The following is a 20235-nucleotide window of genomic DNA, read 5'->3' on the forward strand; positions in this document are numbered from 1 at the left end:
AAAAAAAAGTACAATCAACTTGGATGTTTAAGTAATTTGAACTTAAATTACATGAAACTGGCATTAAAAAAAAAAAAAAATTAGTTGAATCTTGAAAAGATTAGTTGAAAATTGCTTAACTTATTTTGATGAGTTAAAGCAATGTAAAATGTTATGCTCACTGTTATGCTGATGATACTCAGCTCTATATTTCTTCACACCCTGACGAAACTTACCAATTCACAAAATTAACGGAATGCATAGCTGATATAAAAAATTGGATGACTAGTAATTTCCTACTACTAAATTCTGAAAAAACAGAGGTTCTAATTATTGGACAAAAAACTTCCTCACGTAATAACCTAGAATACTGTCTAACACTTGATGGCTGGTCTGTTAAGTCTTCATCGTCGGTTAGGAACCTGGGTGTGCTCTTTGATACCAATCTCTCATTTGAAAGTCACGTGTCTAGTATCTGTAAAACCGCATTCTTACATCTTAAAAATATTTCTAAATTACACCATATGCTCTCATTGACAAATGCGGAACAATTAGTTAATGCTTTCATGGCCTCAAGGCTAGATTATTGTAATACTATTATGGGTGCTGCCCTGCACGCTTTATAAACAAATTACAGCTGGTTCAAAACGCAGCAGCTCGAGTTCTTACACTTTAAAAAATGTTACTGCTGTTTACTTAAAAAAATTATGGTAACAATATTACACATAATATTTTTGAGTAGTTAAAGCTTGATTTCATTCATGGAATCTACCTGAATAAATCATGTAAAATGCCCTAATGTATTTAGTCTATGACATAATGAATTACAATTTTTTAGTGAAATGTGCTTTTTTATTTGAAATATTTTTTATTCTCAAGTGAATGGATATGACCTGTTTATATTTAACTTTGAGATATATTGTTTTATAAAAAGACTGTATGCTGACAAAAACAATCAAAACATAAAATGTTTCCGCTTAACAGTTTTATTATTACCTCTTTATCAGCTCTTTGAATCAATGACAGTTGGAACTCACATAAAGGCAGAGCAGACAATATATATGCAGGTGTCTTATCTGTGTATTAGAGGTTCAATTTGCATAGCATTTAAGCCATTGTGTAGCTTAAATAATGGATTTGGTGATCTGCAACTGTTCACATCAGAGAAACATGCTTTCTAAAATATAATATAAAGATGCTTAGAAATCACCAGAGTACATTTGGGTAACATTAAAGCCATTCTATGTGAAGTAGAGGGTTGTAAAGGATTTTGGTAAACTCTAATGGTGCCTTGCTGGATTTGGTGACCCTGCTGGTGATCTGCAGCAGTTTGACAACCTGACAAAATTTTTTTTTTTAAATGCAGTAGAGAGAAGTTAAGATGCAGTTTGTACTGTGTGAACACCAGACCTAAATGCTAATCCACTACAACCACGCCTTCATAGTTGGCGCAGTGTGAACTGGCCTTTGTCAAATCTTTCTAAGGTATATTATCATTTTATGACTCACAGGTACCAACTCTCTATGGACAGTAAAGAAGATAACAGCTCAAATTGGGGGATCTGTCACCATTCCCTGTCACTACCATCGCCTGCACAAGGACTTTCCTAAATTCTGGTGCAAAGGAAAAATCTGGGTGGCCTGCTTGACAATGCGATCTACCAACCAAGAGAAGCGAACCGGTATCAGCTTTTACAACAGCCCAGATGAACTGGTAACAACCATGACGATGACGAACCTACGCAGCAGTGATTCAAATCGCTATTGGTGTGCCGTGAAGAAGCCAGGTTCCAATACTAGAACAAATCTAGAACTAACCGTCACTGAGGGTAAATGTTATTGAGATGCTTTAGCATCTATGAGACCAAAATGGTTCCAAGAGTATAAATGATTTTGCCATTTGATTGTTTTCAGGCACTCCAGACCTGTCAGTGGCCAGCAATAGCGTGTCAGGTGAAGAGGGCGGCAATGTTACCATCCAATGTCTCTACAGTGACAAACTTCGAGATGAGGAGAAAAAATGGTGCAGAAGTGGAGATTTGCGCTCTTGTCAAACGGCTCAAGATTTAGAGCCATCCCGTAGTGCAGCTCTACAGATAAATGATACAAATGATGGTGTTTATACAGTGACACTGACAGGACTGAAGAAGACAGACGCAGGCTGGTTTTGGTGCATGGCTGGGGATGTGCAGGCTCCTGTTCATATCAATGTAAATTCAAGGCAACTCATTACAGATGCCAACACAAGTAAGTTTCAATAACAGTTCTTATGCGACATAATATATGTGATGATAATATGTGAATGTATGAAAGATGCGACGAGCAACAGAAGTTTCTTTTTCTGCAACATAAAATGGTTTAATTTGAGTTCATATATAATTTTTTAGCCATAATGAAAGCAACAATGGATAATTTACCTCAGATCTTAAAAAATAACTTAAAACATTTTAATTCACACACACACACACAATATATAATACATAGTGTGTGTGAATTAAAATATTTGGTCCCACTTTATATTAAGTGGCGTTAAGTACTATGTACTTGCATAAAAAAATAAGTACAATGTACTTATTGTGTTCATGTTGTATTGTAAAACACTTTTGCTGCTATTGAGGTGTTATACGGGTAAGGTTGGGGACAGGTGTGGTGGATTGGGTAGGTTTAAGGTGTAAGGGAAGGGTCAACTGTGTAATTACAAATGTAATTACATAAATTAATTACAGCTGTAATTACATGCAGGAATTTTTAAAATGTAAGTACAATGTAAAAACATGTAGTTACACAATAAGTACATTGTATCAAATGATTAATTTCAATGTAAGTACATGTAAGTACATAGTACTTAAAGCCACTTAATATAAAGTGGGACCAAATATTTTAATTAAATATTAATTATTTAATATTGTATTATATTTATTCTTTTTGGAGAGGACAGTCAAGGAGAGACAGGAAGTGATAGGTGAGGAAAGAATCAGGAAAGGACCACAATCCAGGACTCAAGCTCGGATCTCCTGAAGCGATGTTGCGCTATAAGAGCGCAGACAGACAAATTGCTTAGATCTTGAATCTTATCGCATTGTGCCTGGTTTTGCCACTGTTTAAAAGTTGTGGTCACATTTAACACTTTTCAGCAAAAAAAATTTGAGGGTAAAATATCATGCAATTTCACGTGAGGGTGAAAATTTTTGCCATGCTGATCTTGCATTGGATTCTTTAGCTCCAACCCTAATCAAACACTCCTGAATCAAAGTCTTCAAGATAGGTTGACAAATCACAGGCAGGTGAGCTTAAGCAGCACACCTTCCACTGTTATTTTTCAAGCAATCCTGAAGACCTTGATTCAGGTGTGTTTGAGCTGGAGCTAAACTCTGCAGGACGGTGGGTCTCCAGGTCAAGCAGATTTGCTGCGTTAACCAACAGAAACCTGCTTGTTTGTTCTTTGTGAGCTGTGCTTCATTCCACACTTCACTATTGACACACCACACTATCCCTCAAGGCAAATTCAAAAAACTTTTCAAACAGGTTTACCGATAAGTCCCTCATCAGTCATTGGTCGGCTAAACAGATAGCAGATACACTCAGATAACTCACGCCATCGGGTTGAGCCATTGTTGCTATATATAGGGGCAATCAAACAAACTATGTTTTGAAAGAAAAATGTTAAAGGAATAGTTTCCCCAAAAATAATTTCATATTTTACTCAGCCTCATGTTTTTCCAAACCTGTATGAGTTTCATTCTTCTGTTGAACAAGAAGATATTTTGAAGAATGCTGGTAACCATTGACCAGCCATTGACTTCCATAGTTTATTTTTTCTCCTACAATGGAAGTCAATGGCTACCGTCAACTTTCTTGTTACCACCATTCTTTAAAATATCTTCTTTTGTGTTCAAAAGAAGAAAGAAATTCATACAGGTCAACTTGAGGGTGAGTAAATGATGACAAAATTATCATTTTTGGGATAATTTAAGACTTTTGTTGGGAATCACCAAAAGTGTAGACAGGAAAGTAGGAGTGAGAAACTGAAATTTTAATATTCAATGAAGTACACACTTCTCCTTCAAAGAGAATGGCAGTGCAAATAACCTTTTATTGACTTTCATAATGAGTTTCTGGGTAAAGCAAAACAACACATTACTGCTGTTATCTGTTTAAACACAGACTGTGTGTCAAATCTGACCTGCTCCTTTTTATTTACAGTACCTTCCACATATACCACAGCACCATCCTTCACTTCAGCTATGGATGTACACAACCATAATTCAATCACACCTCCTACACCCACAAAATCAAAATTGCCAGAAAGCACTTTGATTCAGACGGAAAAACCTGGCCAGACGTCTACGGCATCACCAAAGCAGTTTAATTCTACGATACAGTCCTCATCCTTTCTAACCACAACGGAGAACTCAAAAGAGAACCCTTCTCACAGCAGTGGCACAGTTACGACTCCACTAACCAGTAGATCAACATCTCCGTATGTTGATAGTAACTCTATAGTTACTGTATCATCTAAAGATATGATATTTGAACCCACACCCACTTATGAAAGCAGGTATGTTCAAAGGATTCTTCTGTACAACATGAATGCTATTTCACATTTATTTAGCAGACATTTGATTCTAGCTGATAACATATCTCATCTCCGGTATAAGTTTAACAATTCCCTTTTTTGTTCCAGATACCTTATTCGGGTGATTGCACTAGTGTGTGGAGCACTGTTTATATTATTTGCGTTATCTGGAGTTTCTTGGAAATTGTGGTCATGGAATAGTAAGACTTTTTTTATTATTATTATATGAGGCTGTTTAATAAATAATGCACTTAATTGTTCGATAAGCATTCACTTGTCAATCAATATTTAATAGAAATTGTATTATTTTTTCCTGAACATTTCAGAAAAGGCCACCACAAGAGAGGAAGCAACAGAAAAAACAACAGACCTCCATGTAAATAAATCTTTAACAATATCAAATATAATGGTAAAAAATTAAAAAGTTTTTATTTTAACAAGTAAATAAAGAGTAAAATTATGAAAAAAATAATAATAATGAATTGTTCATTTATGCATCAGTAACAAAGAACCAACACAGCAGTAAACTTTGGGGACTGTTCTTATTTGAATATCTTAAAATTCTTAAAATATCTTATTTGCTGATATCTTATGTTTTATTTGATAGGCAAACGACAGAGATGATCTACTGGCCAATGAATGGACAAATACTTCAGTTGTGCAGTTCAGCACAGACTCAAACACTGTCCTAATAACATAACCGGTTGTAAAGTTGAGACTACTGAAACACAAAGATGGATTTAAAACATGTTTATGAACAACAGTAGAACATATTTTCATGTTATTAAAAGTACATTATTGTTACATATAGCTATGTGCAACATTTCAGCCGTAATTATAAATGTTAACTTATGTTCACTACCTGTCTAGCGATGTGTTTGTGCTAAAATAAAATGTAATAATGGCTTATTTGTTTTTTTCAAAACATTTATCGTGCATCATTATGGTTATTGAGTTGAGTTGGCTCACATAATTTATGTTTTGGGCTTCAGAAATTTTGTTAAGGGAATGTAGAGAGCATCGATGCTCCCTTTTTTCCACGGTGCATTGTGGAACCTTTCAGTGCACTGGAAGGATTTTGCGACTGACACAGCCCTTAAAATGACCGACTCCCTGATCAGTGCCCTGAATAATGAACTAGAGAGCTGATTGAAACGCACACCATGGCTGCAGCTGAAATTGCATACTTCCCTATACATTTGAGCCACTTTCCTGAAGAGTTTAGTTCCAACTCTAATTAAATGCACATGAATCAACTAATCAAAGTATTTTGGTTCAGCGGCCCAATTCAAAGGCTCCTTCGAACGCGGCTTACAAATGCGTCCTTCGTTTCCCGGGCTGCAAAGGATAGAATGGATGGATCCTTCACAGCCTAGCCTATCCCAAGATTCATTGCGCACCAATGACGACATAAGGTTTTTTTGAGAGAAAATGCAAGATTACACTTTTAAAATGTAACTTACTTGAATATCTAACAATAGATTGAAAAAAAAAACAACAACTTTAAAGCAGGTTAAATGTTGACACATTTTACTAAGATGCAATTGTATAGTTTAGAAATATACATAAATGGACCAAGGTGAACATATTTAGACCAGTTGTGAGCCGTGTTTTGTTCCCCAAAACTTTAGAAATAATCTTAGGAACTTTACGTAGAGAACATTTTAATTTCATGTTACCTTTAACATGGAATACGGCTTACAAAATAGATACCTAGCTAGAAGTTTCATTCATTTTACTGTGTCTTGTTCCGGCTGAATTCATGTAAAGCAAAACATTTTTTATTGGTGTCATCAGAGCAGGGTCTCTTGTTCATTGTTCTGATTCTGAAGAGCCACTTTCCTGTAGAGTTTAGTTCCAAATCTAATTAAATTCACATGAATCAGGTGTGTTGGAGCTAAACACTGACTCTCCAAGTCAGGATAAACAAATGAACATAAACCAGTCCAACTGGTTTTCATTTTCCAGAATTTAATCAAGGTGGTAATCTAAAAGAACAGGTTCACACCAGTTTACACACCACAAGGAAGCTATAAGATTTAAAAGATTAGTTCACTTCAAAATGAAAATTGTGTTATTTACTCACCCAAACAGTTGATGAACCCCATTGACTTCCTTGTTACCCACATTCTACGAAAATATCTTCCTTTGTGTTTAACAGAAGAAATACATTTATACAGGTTTGAAACAACTTGATGGTGAGTAAATGACGACAGAATTTGAATTTTGAAGTAATCCTTTAATGGACCTTCATTTCACAATAGTTTTAAACTGAACGAAGCACGTGGCTTCTACATTTACATATAATTATTTAGCAGACATTTTTATGCAAATGAGAAGAGCAATAGAAGCAAACAAACCAACAGTAGGGTCACAATATGCAAGTGATGTGACTAGTCCCATTAATCTAGCACAGTACATTTTTTATTAAATTAAATATATTTAATAACAGCTGGTTCAGTCACTCCTCTGTCAGAAATCTTGCGAGGAGCACCTGGTCGAGGCAAATTTATGGTGAAATGATTGTCTTTCCACTTCTGTATTATGGCCCCAACAGTGCTCACTGGACCATTCAGAAGCTTAGAATGGTGCCTATAACCAATGCCATCATTATGTGTTGGAACAATTAGGTTGCGAAGGTCTTGAGACAGCTCTTTGCTTTTACCCATCATGAGATGTGTCTTGTGTGACACCTTGGCAATGAGACCTTTTTGTAGGCCATCCGTTGGGACTGAACCAGCTGTTATTAATTTGCACAGACAGGGGGCTGGATTGCTTTTTAATTACTAATAGTTTTCAGCTGTTCTCTTGGCTTTCCATGCCTTTTTGTACCTCCCTTTCTTCATGTGTTCAATACTTTTCCCCTGTGTCATTTCACATTATTACACATAACTTCATTTCTGAGCTTATTTGTTTTGGTTTGTATGTACTGATTCCTTGGGTTGTTATCAACATCTGGTGAAAATTTCATGTCAATAGCACCTTTGGAAATATAGTTACTGAGAAAAATGGTGACGTGTTCAATACTTATTTCCCCCGCTGTATATATAGAATAGTAAGTGTAAGTATTAATGGGTCAAGAGTTGATATGATCTTGACATCAGCATCTCAGGTAGAGTTAGGCAGGTCATTCCATTTTTGGAATTTTAGAACACAATCTAATCAAAGATTCTACCTGTAAATATAACATGAGTTGTCTATTGCAACTATAGAAAAAAAAATCAGTTTAGTTGTTTGCCTTTTCTTTTTTTTTTTAAATGGCGGACCACACAAAAGATGATATTTTTCGGTTGGGAATAAATAAATCACGTGTTCTATTTGTCCATACAATGAAAGCGAATAGAGTCCGATAGGGTTTAGACCAAAACGTTTTTTCAAACTCTCTCATTCAGTGTTCTGCAGAAGAAACCAACCAGTTGAAGACAAACACAATTAAAAAAAAAATGGTAAAACCTGTTCCTGACAAACGACACAGACCACATTTTTCCTCAGCTTTATTTCAACAGGTGTGGACAGACTTTAGTTAAGCATGGAATGATGACAATGACAATCCTCTCTCAATGTGAGTAAGTTATGCTCCTCTAAAGACATGTACATTGACCTCTGCTGGCAGACAGAAGGCGATTAAATACAATTATTAGTCTCAGAAAACGTCCTCAGCCATATTCAGGGATGAGGATATACCATCAAGTAACGATTAGTCCACGACTTCATTGCCTGAAATTATTTACTATATTACAAGCTTTTTACAACTTAAAAATAGATTAATAACTATCACTACCATTTCTCCCTTTGTACTTGTAAATACACCATTTTTATATTTCTTATTTGTTTTGAAAATCCCGTACCGACACATTAATCAGCAAATGTAAGGCAGAAGAACAAAGAGGGGCAAAAAAGTTCGTTAAAAAAGTCCATCTAATCTACACTCAACATATGAGATATTAGCTCTTCTGCATAACTGAAATGTAGACTATTCTCTGGAAAATAAACATGACCATCTAACAAATGACACTGAATAAACTCCAAACCGGGATGTCGTCATTAGTGCCAGTCTTAACGCGTCTTTGCATGTTTGGCTAGGCTGACTGCAAACATCAATTGTATAATTAGTTAAACAAGACTCTTATGAAATAACTAGTTACCACATTTCCGCAGCAATACCATTCAGTATAAGACCCCCGTTCCAGTACCCTTAGTTATGGTCCTGTCATCCAAACAGCAGATGCACTGTTAAAAAACAGAAGAAAATGAAGCAATACATGTTGCAGCTTTACATGCAAATACACTCAAGGTTTATATTGGAGGTCTGTCCGAAAAAGCAGCATGCATTGAACTTAATCAAGTTCCGTAACGGTTAAAACGCTTGCGATTTTCGCTCAAAGGCAGTCTTTGATGCAAAACCAGTCGGTAGGCAGCTTGTGGACAAGTTTCGCTTTCAACCAGGTCACAAACGTAAAGTGGCATAGCTGTGCCGTCCTGTAACAGGGAAATTACAGGGAAGCCACGATTCACAATGCAGGTGAAAAATGTGAGGAGTATTGCTGGACGACAACTTCAAACCTGAAATAAAAACTGGTTCATCTTAAGAACAAACAGTGAAAACTACCGGTTCCCAAAGGAGGATCCGTTTTACAGCTGAAGGAGCCGTGCTGATTTATTAATGGCAGAGCATCTGTTGGCACTTTTGGACCTGTTTCAACTTACCGGAGGGTAATGAAGTCCAACAAACCCCCTGAGAGAACTTAAAGGTAATGGCTGTTCCCTGAAAAGGGGCACGACCAGGACAAAAGACAAAAACGAACAAAAATCGAAAGCAGTAGCAGTTTTACAGTTCAGTTCACACTCAGCTATACGACTCGCGTTATTCACAGTGCATAACATGGGGCAGCGACTGAGAGAGAGAAAACCAACAACAAAACATTTAACATGACTTGGTAGTTAAGACATTTTCCAGGGACACGCTTTCCGCTTCCCATCTCAAGTGCTACGCATTACCTACACACAGGCTCGGACGCCATTACACTTCTGCTAGCTCTCGGTGCACATTAAACCAAATGTGCAGTGCTACCTAAGTGAAATGTCAGGGAGAAAAATAAAGTGGGCCATTATTGATGGTGGGATGCAAAACTTTCCCTCATCGCACTCTTTTCTGAGAGAAGACGAGCCTCCGCGCAGGACAAAAGTGATGCGATGGAGCTTGCTTGAATGTAGAGGAATGTTATCCGATGGGGGAATGGATGTTAATAAGGTGCAAGCTTTGTGTCTTTAGATGTGCATGTGAGATTGTCTGTTTATGAGCGTATGGGTCTGTGTGAAGAACCCTCGTCGCCGATGCAGCCCGAGCGACTGGTCACAGTGTTTACCTCCCAACAGGTGGCAAAGGAGGGGCTCCTCTCATTACTGCCAAACAAACAGACACATGTATGAGTCCAAGCTCAGAGCACACAATCACAGTATTCTTCCCTGTAGACATTGCATAAGCACTAGTTCATAGCCATCAGGCAAATGCATTCAGCAAACTGAAGATGAAAAGCACGCAGCAGGTCTGGTGCATCTACACCAACTCATGAAAGCACACAAGATCAAAGGATGCTCATTGTGGGATTCATTACATTTATTTGTTAAAGCCTGCGTGGTTCTGAAACAAATTGCTAGATCTAACTGTTCATTTTCCTGAGACTTACCTCTGTTAGCTTTGCTTGGGTATATCTTAGTGAAATGTCTATACTCTTCTGGAGGAGGGAAGTCATCCAGAGGATGAAAAGAATACTTGGACTCAAAATCATCTGTTGAAAGAGATGAAAGAAAATTAAAGGGTATTCAGAGAGAGCAGTATCACTTTACATTTGATATTTTAAATAATGTACAATTGCATTCAAAAGTTTGGGTTCAGTAAGTTTTTAATTTATGTTGATAAATTAAGTTTTATTCAGCAAGGATATTAAATTGATCAAAAGTTACAGAAAATACATTATTATGTAACAAGAGATTTCTATTTAAATAAATGCTGTTATTTTGATGTATCATGGCGTCTACAAAAATGTTAAACAGAACAGCTGTTTTCAACATTTATAATAATAAGAAATGTTTCTTGAGCAGCAAATATCATCATATTAGAATGATTTCTGATGGATCATGTGACACTGAAGACCGAAAATTCAGATTTACCAACACAGGAATAAATTTCATTTCAAAATTCTTAAATAGAAGACAGTTATTTCATAAATTGTAATATTATTTTTGCTTGAATATATGCAGCCTTGATGAGCATAAGATACTTCTTTCCAATACATTTTACAAATCTTACCAACCCCAAACTTTTGAATGGTAGTACTAGTCTAGGTCATCTCATAATTATTCTTTTAATAGCGTAAATTGTATTTAACTGTAGCAGAAATGTGGAAAGCTTTATACAGCAGCTTTTCCAATAAAACCTTTAAACATGTAACACAAACAATTTGGTTGGCTCATTTATGTTCAACCACCTTCAAATGTTTCCTAATTTTTATGTCACTTTGTTTGGCCAAAACCAACTGCATCAAGGGCCGTGACACACCAGAGCTGTCGGGCTAGTTTTCGCAGTGAGGGCTCACGTCGGCTGCAGTTCACCGGATTCAGCATGTTGAATCAGCGTTGGGGCCGCCGGTGAGAGAGATCGCTCTGATTGGCCGCTCAGTTATGCGAACGAGACAGAAGGCTGTTTTAATTTTACGTCATCTACCTGAGCATTCCAATACACAAATATTTTCATAACATGAGCCGCCTGGAATGAAGAAAGTGATCAGCATGACTGAAATTCAGAATGGTAAGCAAGGGCTGCTTTGTTCACAGTTTGCATATCTGCAGTCCTAGTTTGGGTTTCCTTTTTGAATGATAGACTTTTTATACCTGCTGATATACACAGATATTTCCTTACAGGCGCAGAACACACGCTTGTGGGATTTTCAGTGTGTTCAAGCGCAGCCGGTGCTAGGCGACAACAGTCAGCTTCCATCGCCTCTAGTTTTTTGATGTCAGCTTGGCGTGTCACGGCCTTAAAGGAGAACTCCGGTCAATTTTAACATTGAGCTCATTTTTTTGTAAATTTGGAGTGCTGTCAGTATATTTACAAAAAAATGAGCTCAATGTTAAAATTGACCGGAGTTCTCCTTTAATGAATAAAAAAATATATAAATATTTTCATAATGTTCATGTGATGGAAAGTCCTTTTGTAAGTTTCTCTGGATAAAAGTGTCTGTTAAAAGTCTAAAATATAAGTGCCAACAACATCTATACTCAATTAGATTGGGCATGACAAACCACTGGATTGCATTATGGATGATATTAGAATGAGTGACCACATGCCTGATAATTAGGGAAGCATCGTAATGAAAATTCTGGACTGAAACTGAAGATTCACGATGCACTTGGCCGAAAACCAAAACCGAAAATAAATTAATTAATAATCCATTAACTTATTTAATAATCAACACTCAAATAGCTAAAACTGAGTTGTAAAAACATTTAAATTGTACATATAAGGCAGTTTTTATATAAGCTTTTGGTCCCACTTTATATTAAATGGCTTGAAGTACTATGTACTAACATTGAAATTAATAATTTGATACAATGTACTTATTGTGTAACTACATGTTTTTACATTGTACTTGCATTTTAAAAATTCCTGCATGTAATTACAGCTGTAATTAATTTATGTAATTACATTTGTAATTACACAGTTGGCCCTACCCTTACACCTTAACTCACCCTTAAACCTACCCAATACACCACACCTGTCCCTAACCTTACCCGTAACACACCTCAATAGCAGCAAAAGTGTTTTACAATACAACATGAACACAATAAGTACATTGTACTTTTTTTTTGTATGTAAGTACATGGTACTTAACGCCACTTAGTGTAAAGTGGGACCAAACTTTTTAATAACTGTAATAACTTGTTTTCATGACAGATTTATTCAAACATGCGTTAAATAATGAAGCCATTAACAGGTCAAGTAAAAATATAATGAATTTATAGAGTGCATATATTTAGCAAGTTATTTATCTTGCTAACTAATGAGTTTATGGACATTGAATAGCTTTCTTGAGGTAAATCTGACATTGTGTAGCCTACAAGCTGTTTCATTGAAGTCTTTCACTGGGTAAAACACTGATTGAGCGATTACATGAGATAGGATTCATTTCTGTAAGTTGTAATGTCTTTCAACATACCTTCTGGTGTTTGTTCGCCCATGTTTATTTCGTGCTGTAACTAGTGAAGTGAGGATGAGATGATCGGTTCACGTGCTCTTGATCCGTGCTGCCACTAAAACTGAGTGATCTGTCACTCCGTATAAAAGAGCTCAAGAATGACATTCATTGTTTGAATTTTGAAATGAAATTGACAGAATTTTGCAATAATTGAATGGCAGGCGTGCTTCAAATATTTAGTGAAGTTTTGTTCACACAGCGCATCAAGAGAAAACGACACAGACTAAAAGATTTTAGATTCAAGAGACCATATCATTACCAAATAAAATCGAGAAATTAATATTGTCAATCCAGAGTGTGTCCACACAGTTTAACTGTTGTAGCTTATCCATGTTGTGTGCACGAAATAGACGCTGAACAGTGAACACCGTCAAAATGTGCCATCGAAGAAGCGCTAATTAAACTTCTGTTTTGGTCACTGATTCGGTCCTCTAAAAGCCTTTCGGCCCGAAGCCAAAAAAAGCTGTTTTGGCCGAAATTTTTTGGTAACCGACATTTTGTGCATCCGTACTGATAATGCCACTAGATTGTCTCAAAGCCATCAAGCCTAATTATTGATGCAAGTATCATTAGCATCGACATACGCTGAATATGAGATTATTCAGTAACAGCTGTTCTGCAACTGCAGATACCCGTGAACTTGCTAATGAGTTACTTTTTTTAAAATATGAAAATAAATCTGAATATTTTTACCTTCTTAACATGTTTAACACAAAGTGTGGATGCGTTTTGTATCACCTGTGGCACAATACCAGGGCTCAAAAATAAAGAAGGGCCAATGTGAGAGAGTTTCAGAGCACAGGAGGGAACCATTACTTGCCCTACGAGACCAGTGCAGCGCTAGATCATCATCCTCTCTAGATGAACGGAGGATGTTGAAATGACCATGTGAGGGCGGGTGAGACTGCAGGTGTGGGTTGAGAGTGAGCTTGAAGGACTCACCTACAAAGGAACGGGAAATGGAAGTGTGTCCATTGCGGATAGGCGGGGGAGGGGGCGGGGGTCCAGCTGGTGTGCGGGAGGGGGGAGGAGGGGGCTTGCCTCGGCTCGGGACATCTGAGGTGCTACCGTGTGTCCGATACGGAGGCGGCGGTGGTGGCGGAGCATCCCGGCCATTCCGTGACGGCTGCCCAGGAACTGGAGGGGCTGATTAAGGATGTAGAAAACGTAGATAATTATAATTACAATTAGAGGACTTTCTCACAGCAACTATTTTCTCAGACTCTAGACCTCACCTGCTCCTCGTCCCGGGGGCTCTCGTGCTGGAGGAGGGGGTCTGGCAGCCTGTGGGCTGGGTGACGGTGGGGGAGGAGGCGCGTGCCCACGTGTCGGTGTGTGTCCACCCGCTGAAGGCTTCTTGCTGAGCGAGTTGTGTCTCTGGGGAAGTTCAGGGGCAGCCTCATTCACAGGACTGGAGGGGCCGTTGGAAACCACAGACTGCTGACGGTACGGGGGTGGCGGCGGGGCCAGGGAGGAAGAGGAGGATGAAGAAGAGGAGCGGTTGCTCACGGGTGACGGAGGTGGTTTCACTGGTGGAAGTGGTGCGTTTTCACGCGTCGGTGCTGGAGAGGGTCCTCGCTGACCCGGAGTCGGTGGAAGTGGCTTTTCTCGATTGTACGAGGCAGCTGTGGCCTTCTGCTGTGGGGCAGGAGGAGCGTTTCCACGCCGAGACATTGGGGGTGGCGGAGGTGGGGCAGAAGAGCTGTGCTTCATGCCTGTAGAGGGGCTGCTGCCTCCACCAGGGGAATGAGAAAGATCAGGCAGGGACGGTCTCTGGGAACGGCCAGATTCTGTAGGAGAGGCCTGTTGAGAGGAACTGTCGGGGTCATCGTGACTGCCGGGTGGCCGTGGGGCAGCAGAACGAGTGCTAGGAGGGTGCAACACAGATCTGCCTGAAGAACCATCTGCAACACAGCACAACTGATTCAAGCAGGGCACTTCAAAATGGATCTGTAGCTTGTATGATAAGAATTGTAAGTAGGGCTGGAACAACACATCCTAAACAAAACTCTAGAGCAGGTGCTAATGGCTAGTAAGGCAGCACCGCTTCATAGGGTTGCGTTCATACAGGTCTTTGTTTTTTACGAGCGTGACAACCCCATTCTATAACTGAACTGACACCTGCACATTTTCAGGACTCACAACCGCATTCTCAACAAACTGGCACTGAATGAACGTATGGAGCGAATTATGTGCCATAATTTAACAAACAAATCCAGCATTTTGCAAACAAACTCAATCTACTTTGCAAAGGAAAACTCGACTCGCAAACAAACTCAATCTACTTCGCAAAGGAAAACTCGACTCGCAAACAAACTCGATCCGCTTTGCAAAGGAAATCTCGACTCACAAACAAACAGAAAGCAATGTGCAAGCACAAAGGTCACAAATGCGTGCAGGCAGATTTTCTCACAAATACGTCCAGGCAGATTTTCTCACAAATGCGTCCAGGCAGATTTTCTCACAAATGCGTCCAGGCAGATTTTCTCACAAATGCGTGCAGGCAGATTTTCTCACAAATGCAGTTGAGCAACTTCCTCTTCTAAAACAGTAGATGGCGCTAAACTATAGGCTAATTTAGCGCTAGTCTCCCAGGAGAAGCACTGATTTGAAACTTGCCTTTGCCTACAGCTGAGGAAAATGACCGGTGAACGGGTGTGTTTCTGTCTTATTTGATCTATAATTAACCTTTTTGAGGTTTTCTCTTGCCAAACGTTTATTGCATATCTAGACAGAAATCCACATTAGCACCATAAATGAGTGATTATGTCTACACTTGAACGAATCTATTTCTTTCGTTCTCCATAAATGAATGAGAACATTTCATTTAATTGAGCGGCGGGTTTCATTTGTGTGTCCAAAATAATAATTTGGGCACTGCATAGGCTACGTCACAGGCAAGATAAGAAACAATTGTATATTGTTTTTTTTTTTCTTTTTTTTTTTTTCATTAATTATTTTATTACATTAATTGTTAAGCTGACTGAATTCCAACTAGGCTAAATAAATAAATAAGTGGGAGCCTCCTTTCAATTAAATTAAATGTTCTCATTAATTTATGGAGAACGAAAGAAATAGATTCATTCAAGTGTAGACATAATCACTAATTTAGTAATTTCGCATGAGTCCGATGCAGAAAAAAATGACAAAAAGCAACAAGATGGCAGAGCTTTCAGCTTATAGATTCCCCGATCCTAGAGAGTGAAGTGCTACTAAGTGCTAATGTGGATTTCTGTCTAGGTATGCAATAAACGTTTGGCAAGAGAAAACCTCAAAAAGGTTAATTATAGATCAAATAAGACAGAAACACACCCGTTCACCGGTCATTTTCCTCAGCTGTAGGCAAAGGCAAGTTTCAAATCAGTGCTTCTCCTGGGAGACTAGCACTAAATTAGCCTATAGTTTAGCGCCATCTACTGTTTTAGAAGAGGAAGTTGCTCAACTGCATTTGTGAGAAAATCTGCCTGGACGTATTTGTGAGAAAATCTGCCTGGACGCATTTGTGACCTTTGTGCTTGCACATTGGTTTCTTTTTGTTTGCGAGTCGAGATTTCCTTTGCAAAGCGGATCGAGTTTGTTTGCGAGTCGAGTTTTCCTTTGCGAAGTAGATTGAGTTTGTTTGCAAAATGCTGGATTTGTTTGTTAAATTATGGCACATAATTCGCTCCATATGAACGGCACCGTCTTGGACAACTAGTTGTCTGCCAAGTCATATATTGCGAGAACCACAGTAGGGGTTGCACAGACTAGTTGACTTTAATGCTCTGCCATGAAGCTTTAAACTTGACGTCGACTAGTCGCTGATCATGGCCTATAGAGGGTGCAACAAAATAAGTAATCTTTGAAGTTCACATTCAAGCTGTTTCCAAAAGTTAAAATGACAAATAAATGCATACTAAATGCATACTTAGAAACTGAAACAGAAAAGTCTAGCATATATTTCTTTGTAACAAAAACCCACATCTTCACTAGTGGTAGAGAGATGCTGTTATGTAGGAGCAATAGTCTTGTGGGCAACGCTGTGTCATATGCCATAGTGTGCACAAGGCTAACCTGCACTTGAGTCTCAGCTCGATGTTCAGGCTCATTTGTTCATTAATGACATCTTCAGCGACTAGTCGACTCGACTTTAATCACATAAAGGCCGATTTAAACCCTAATCGACAGTGAACTGTATAATCATGATGGGTTTAGTTTATTCACGGAGACGGAGAAATGATTTGCGTTCCTCCGCAGATCCCGAGGCGACCGGTTCAAACATACTCTCTGCACTCGGTTACTAAGCATTTAAAGTCTTTGTTTGGTTGTTTAAAATATCTGATGGATGAACTCACTCCTCGATTGGACTCGTTTATTTAATAACACACTATCAATTGTGATAAAACTTCCCAATGTTATGGACATCGCCATTTCTAATACTGTTGCTGAAAATGTGCAGACTCGTATTAAGCGGCCCTGCCATACTAGCCATTAGTATCTGCTCCAGAGTTTTGTTTTGTGTGAAACATGACAGGGGATTAGGGATGAACATAAACGTAATACGTTGGTCCATCCCTAACTGTAAGTGAAGTAAAGATCCTTCGAATATCCTTTTGTGCACCAACTGCATATAGCATACAACAAAGGGTGCGCAAACCATTTCAATTTCTGGGTGAGCTATTCCTTTAAATACATTTTTAACAACCACACACCTCCTACAGGTCGCAATTTTGGGACGCCACCCTGAAACAGCCCTCCCACTGGCTGGGCCGGTGCAGAAGACCCTCCACCGCTGGACACGCTTCCGCTGCTTCCTTTCGGCTCTGAAAAAACACAAAACAATTCAATGATGGATCACATTGAAAGCTTACACTACTGTTCATCTTACCAAACCCAAACTTTCGAACGGTAGTGTAAGATGAGAACAAATCACATCTTGAGTATTTCACACTTTTAAATTTGGGGTGAACTATACATTTAGGTAAATAAATACATTGACTGTTGAAGTTTAATGTGTGCATAAACAAAACCTTGAGAGATAAAAGCCTATCAATATGCTGAGCTCTCAAAGTCAAGCTATTCTCAGCTGTTTTTCCACTTACTCTCGATCATCGGTGCACTCCTGTCACTGACAACGCCAACCTTCTTCAACTTGGACCCTTTGCAGATTTCAGAAAGCAACGCCCCTCGGCCCTTCGCTTCATCTCGGTTCAGCTTAGGAGGGGTTGTGTTTGCCTGTGGGAAAAGTGTATTTCTTTTGTGAACGGGTTCACAGAGCCTGGTGAAATTTGCGATGTGCTCGCTGTGAATATTTTTAACATTTTGGTTTTACAGTCCCCAGTAAAGTTACCAGGCATCTAGAGAGTACTTACCTGGCTAAGGGTGGGGGGAGGAGGGGGTCCACCTGGGGGTGGAGGGGGAGGAATGGGCATCTTGGATCTGTGTCCGGTGTTTGCAGCTGAGTGTGTGTGACACTTAAAACTTCATGAAGACAGTTACCTAATGAAACAAAATAAGTAATGTGTGTGTGTGTGTGTATATATATATATACGCACAGACACACATACACTATTTCAAATCCACATAAAAATCTTACTGACCCCAAACCTTCGAACAATAGAATATAATACAGTAACACAACGCAATGCACATGTAACCTCAAACTCAAAACCAGTCATGTTTTCTCTACACTTTTGCATAATGAATATTCTACATACTTTTTAAACTATTTACGTTGACATTCACAAATATGTGATTCATAAGCATGTTCCCATTCATAACTGCTGTAAAGCGGCGCATATACATGAATTCTGTCTGAGTTCACAGAGCAGAAAATGTCCATATCCTGCTCCATTTCTTATTTAACAAGTAAACAATTTGACAAACACACACACTGGAGCAAATATAATATCTGACAGCTGAAGGCTTCACCTTAGCGGATTCTTATCAGGATTTCTGATGATGCCTGTCTGGTGTTTTAGAAAACAAACCCGTAAAAACTACACTTATTACTGTAAAAAAACCACATTTATAAATGATCTCCGTAATTCTCATGCCCACGACGGCAAAAAGTTATTAGTTTATTGTACAATAAATGAGTGTAGCCATTGAAACAGTGATGAACATTGATTGTCTATGTAAACAACACGGCCTGCAGTCTACGCTGGTAAACCCGTATACTATTTTCAGTTCATTTTGATGACTATCGGTCAAATGACGGTCGTCAAAAGAAATTGAAATCCTTGTCTCGTTCTTTATTTGCATTTCTATTTGATTGTGAATGAGCTCGACTTTAGCCATAGCTTAGCTCGGCCTCGCGCTTGGCAGGTGCGTCCATCACGTCAAGACGTTTCCGACTGTGCGTGAAGAAAATGTTCCGTTTGTTCGAAACTGATTTAATGTGCTTATTTGAGGAAGTAATGCAATGTTTTTGCCTACTTTTTTTCAGCAATGTCCGATGATTTCGCAAACCGGGATCCCATCATCCATGATCTCGCGCGTCAATCGCCTTGATTTGCTCACCCGTTTGGACAGGAAATTACGTCACAGACTGTATGTCTTCATTTCATACTGTTTATTGATTTTAAAAGCGGCTATTTTTATTACACGAACTTATTATATTTTATTATAACGAACTTAAGGCAGAACATTTGATGAATTGTTGTGATTATTCTTTTATTGTTTCTATTAAACCCTGTTTTTTTTTTTGTTTTTTTTTTGCCAAATTGTTTTATCATTCTTCGCTAAAATTGCTTGTAAATTTATCTTAAAGCATGATTACTTAATTAAAATGTGTTGTATCTGTCTACTCTGTGTGTAAATGTTTAATTTAAATGTTACTTTCAGTGAACATCATATCGAATCCTCTTGTTTTCAGAACATGGTAGGGCCTAATTGTGTTGGGTAAATATCTCAACTCTTACCTCTGTTTGGGTAAATAATTCATACATATACATGGAAGAAATGTAAAACCTTTATTTATGATTTTTTGAGAATTTTTAAAATACTTTAAAAATATTGGAAAGAAAATTATGTTATGTTAACTTATTATTTTAATGCTGTCCTGATTTACTGTAGATTTACTGGGCATTCCATTTCAAATCTTGCCCTCTCTCTCTCTCTCTCTCTCTCTCTCTTCTCTCTCTCTCTCTCTCTCTGTCTCTGTGTGTGTGTGTGTGTGTGTGTGTGTGTGTGTTAATATGTGTGTCATAATATGATGTTTTCTTGCGTTGGCTAAATGTGCAATATAAAAAGGCTAATGTCTGAATGGAGTCAGTCCTATTGAGGAGCACCTTCCGCAGATCATTTGCTTTATAACGAAAGTGCCTATGATCATGATATCATATTCCCATCATTGTGTCAACTGATTGCAAAATCCATAGGCCTATATGATCATTAACTGTCAAGTTCAGTTGCAGTTTTGCTTCGTCTGTTAAAATAATCTCA

General features: G+C 38.3%; 2 protein-coding genes across 4 annotated transcripts in view; one reads left to right on the top strand and one right to left on the bottom strand.

The window, feature by feature from the left end:
* Positions 1–5476, top strand: part of LOC307162910 (uncharacterized protein) — a 53474-nt gene extending 47998 nt beyond the window's left edge. The window contains exons 2-7 of one of the 2 annotated variants that reach the window (XM_079878658.1): positions 1491–1808; positions 1894–2226; positions 4183–4537; positions 4664–4755; positions 4882–4931; positions 5163–5463. In XM_079878658.1, coding sequence (XP_079734784.1) covers positions 1491–1808; positions 1894–2226; positions 4183–4537; positions 4664–4755; positions 4882–4931; positions 5163–5255 — 1241 coding nt within the window. In that variant the 3' untranslated portion in view covers positions 5256–5463. Of the gene's footprint in view, positions 1–1490; positions 1809–1893; positions 2227–4182; positions 4538–4663; positions 4756–4881; positions 4932–5162 lie in introns of both variants that reach the window. The other variant, XM_079878657.1, reaches the window with a different exon arrangement.
* A 3764-nt stretch (positions 5477–9240) lies between these two features.
* Positions 9241–19321, bottom strand: wipf2b (WAS/WASL interacting protein family, member 2b). 2 transcript variants are annotated; one of them, XM_079878952.1, is made up of 8 exons: positions 19228–19321; positions 18162–18288; positions 17892–18024; positions 17502–17612; positions 14046–14714; positions 13753–13956; positions 10243–10344; positions 9241–9958 (listed from the first exon to the last, which is right to left on the bottom strand). In XM_079878952.1, the coding sequence occupies exons 2-8, from the start codon at positions 18219–18221 to the stop codon at positions 9918–9920; spliced, it is 1320 nt and encodes a 439-aa protein (XP_079735078.1). In that variant the 5' UTR covers positions 18222–18288; positions 19228–19321; the 3' UTR covers positions 9241–9917. The 2 variants fall into 2 exon arrangements, with proteins under 2 accessions (XP_079735078.1, XP_079735079.1); XM_079878953.1 differs by having other exon boundaries at positions 13852–13956; positions 19228–19313.
* Positions 19322–20235: the final 914 nt, after the last annotated feature.

This window comes from Squalius cephalus (genome assembly GCF_949319135.1).
Source record: "Squalius cephalus genome assembly, chromosome: 8".
Taxonomy (NCBI): domain Eukaryota; kingdom Metazoa; phylum Chordata; class Actinopteri; order Cypriniformes; family Leuciscidae; genus Squalius; species Squalius cephalus.

Bases quoted from the DNA above. Each gene is read 5' to 3' on its own strand.
- wipf2b (XM_079878952.1), bottom strand. From the start codon at position 18,221: ATGCCCATTCCTCCCCCTCCACCCCCAGGTGGACCCCCTCCTCCCCCC. The intron at 14,715-17,501 runs GTGTGTGGTTGT...GCTGTGTTGCAG, and splicing joins AAAATTGCGACCTGTAGGAG to ATGGTTCTTCAGGCAGATCT. The intron at 13,957-14,045 runs GTGAGGTCTAGA...ATCCTTAATCAG, and splicing joins GCCCCCGGGACGAGGAGCAG to CCCCTCCAGTTCCTGGGCAG.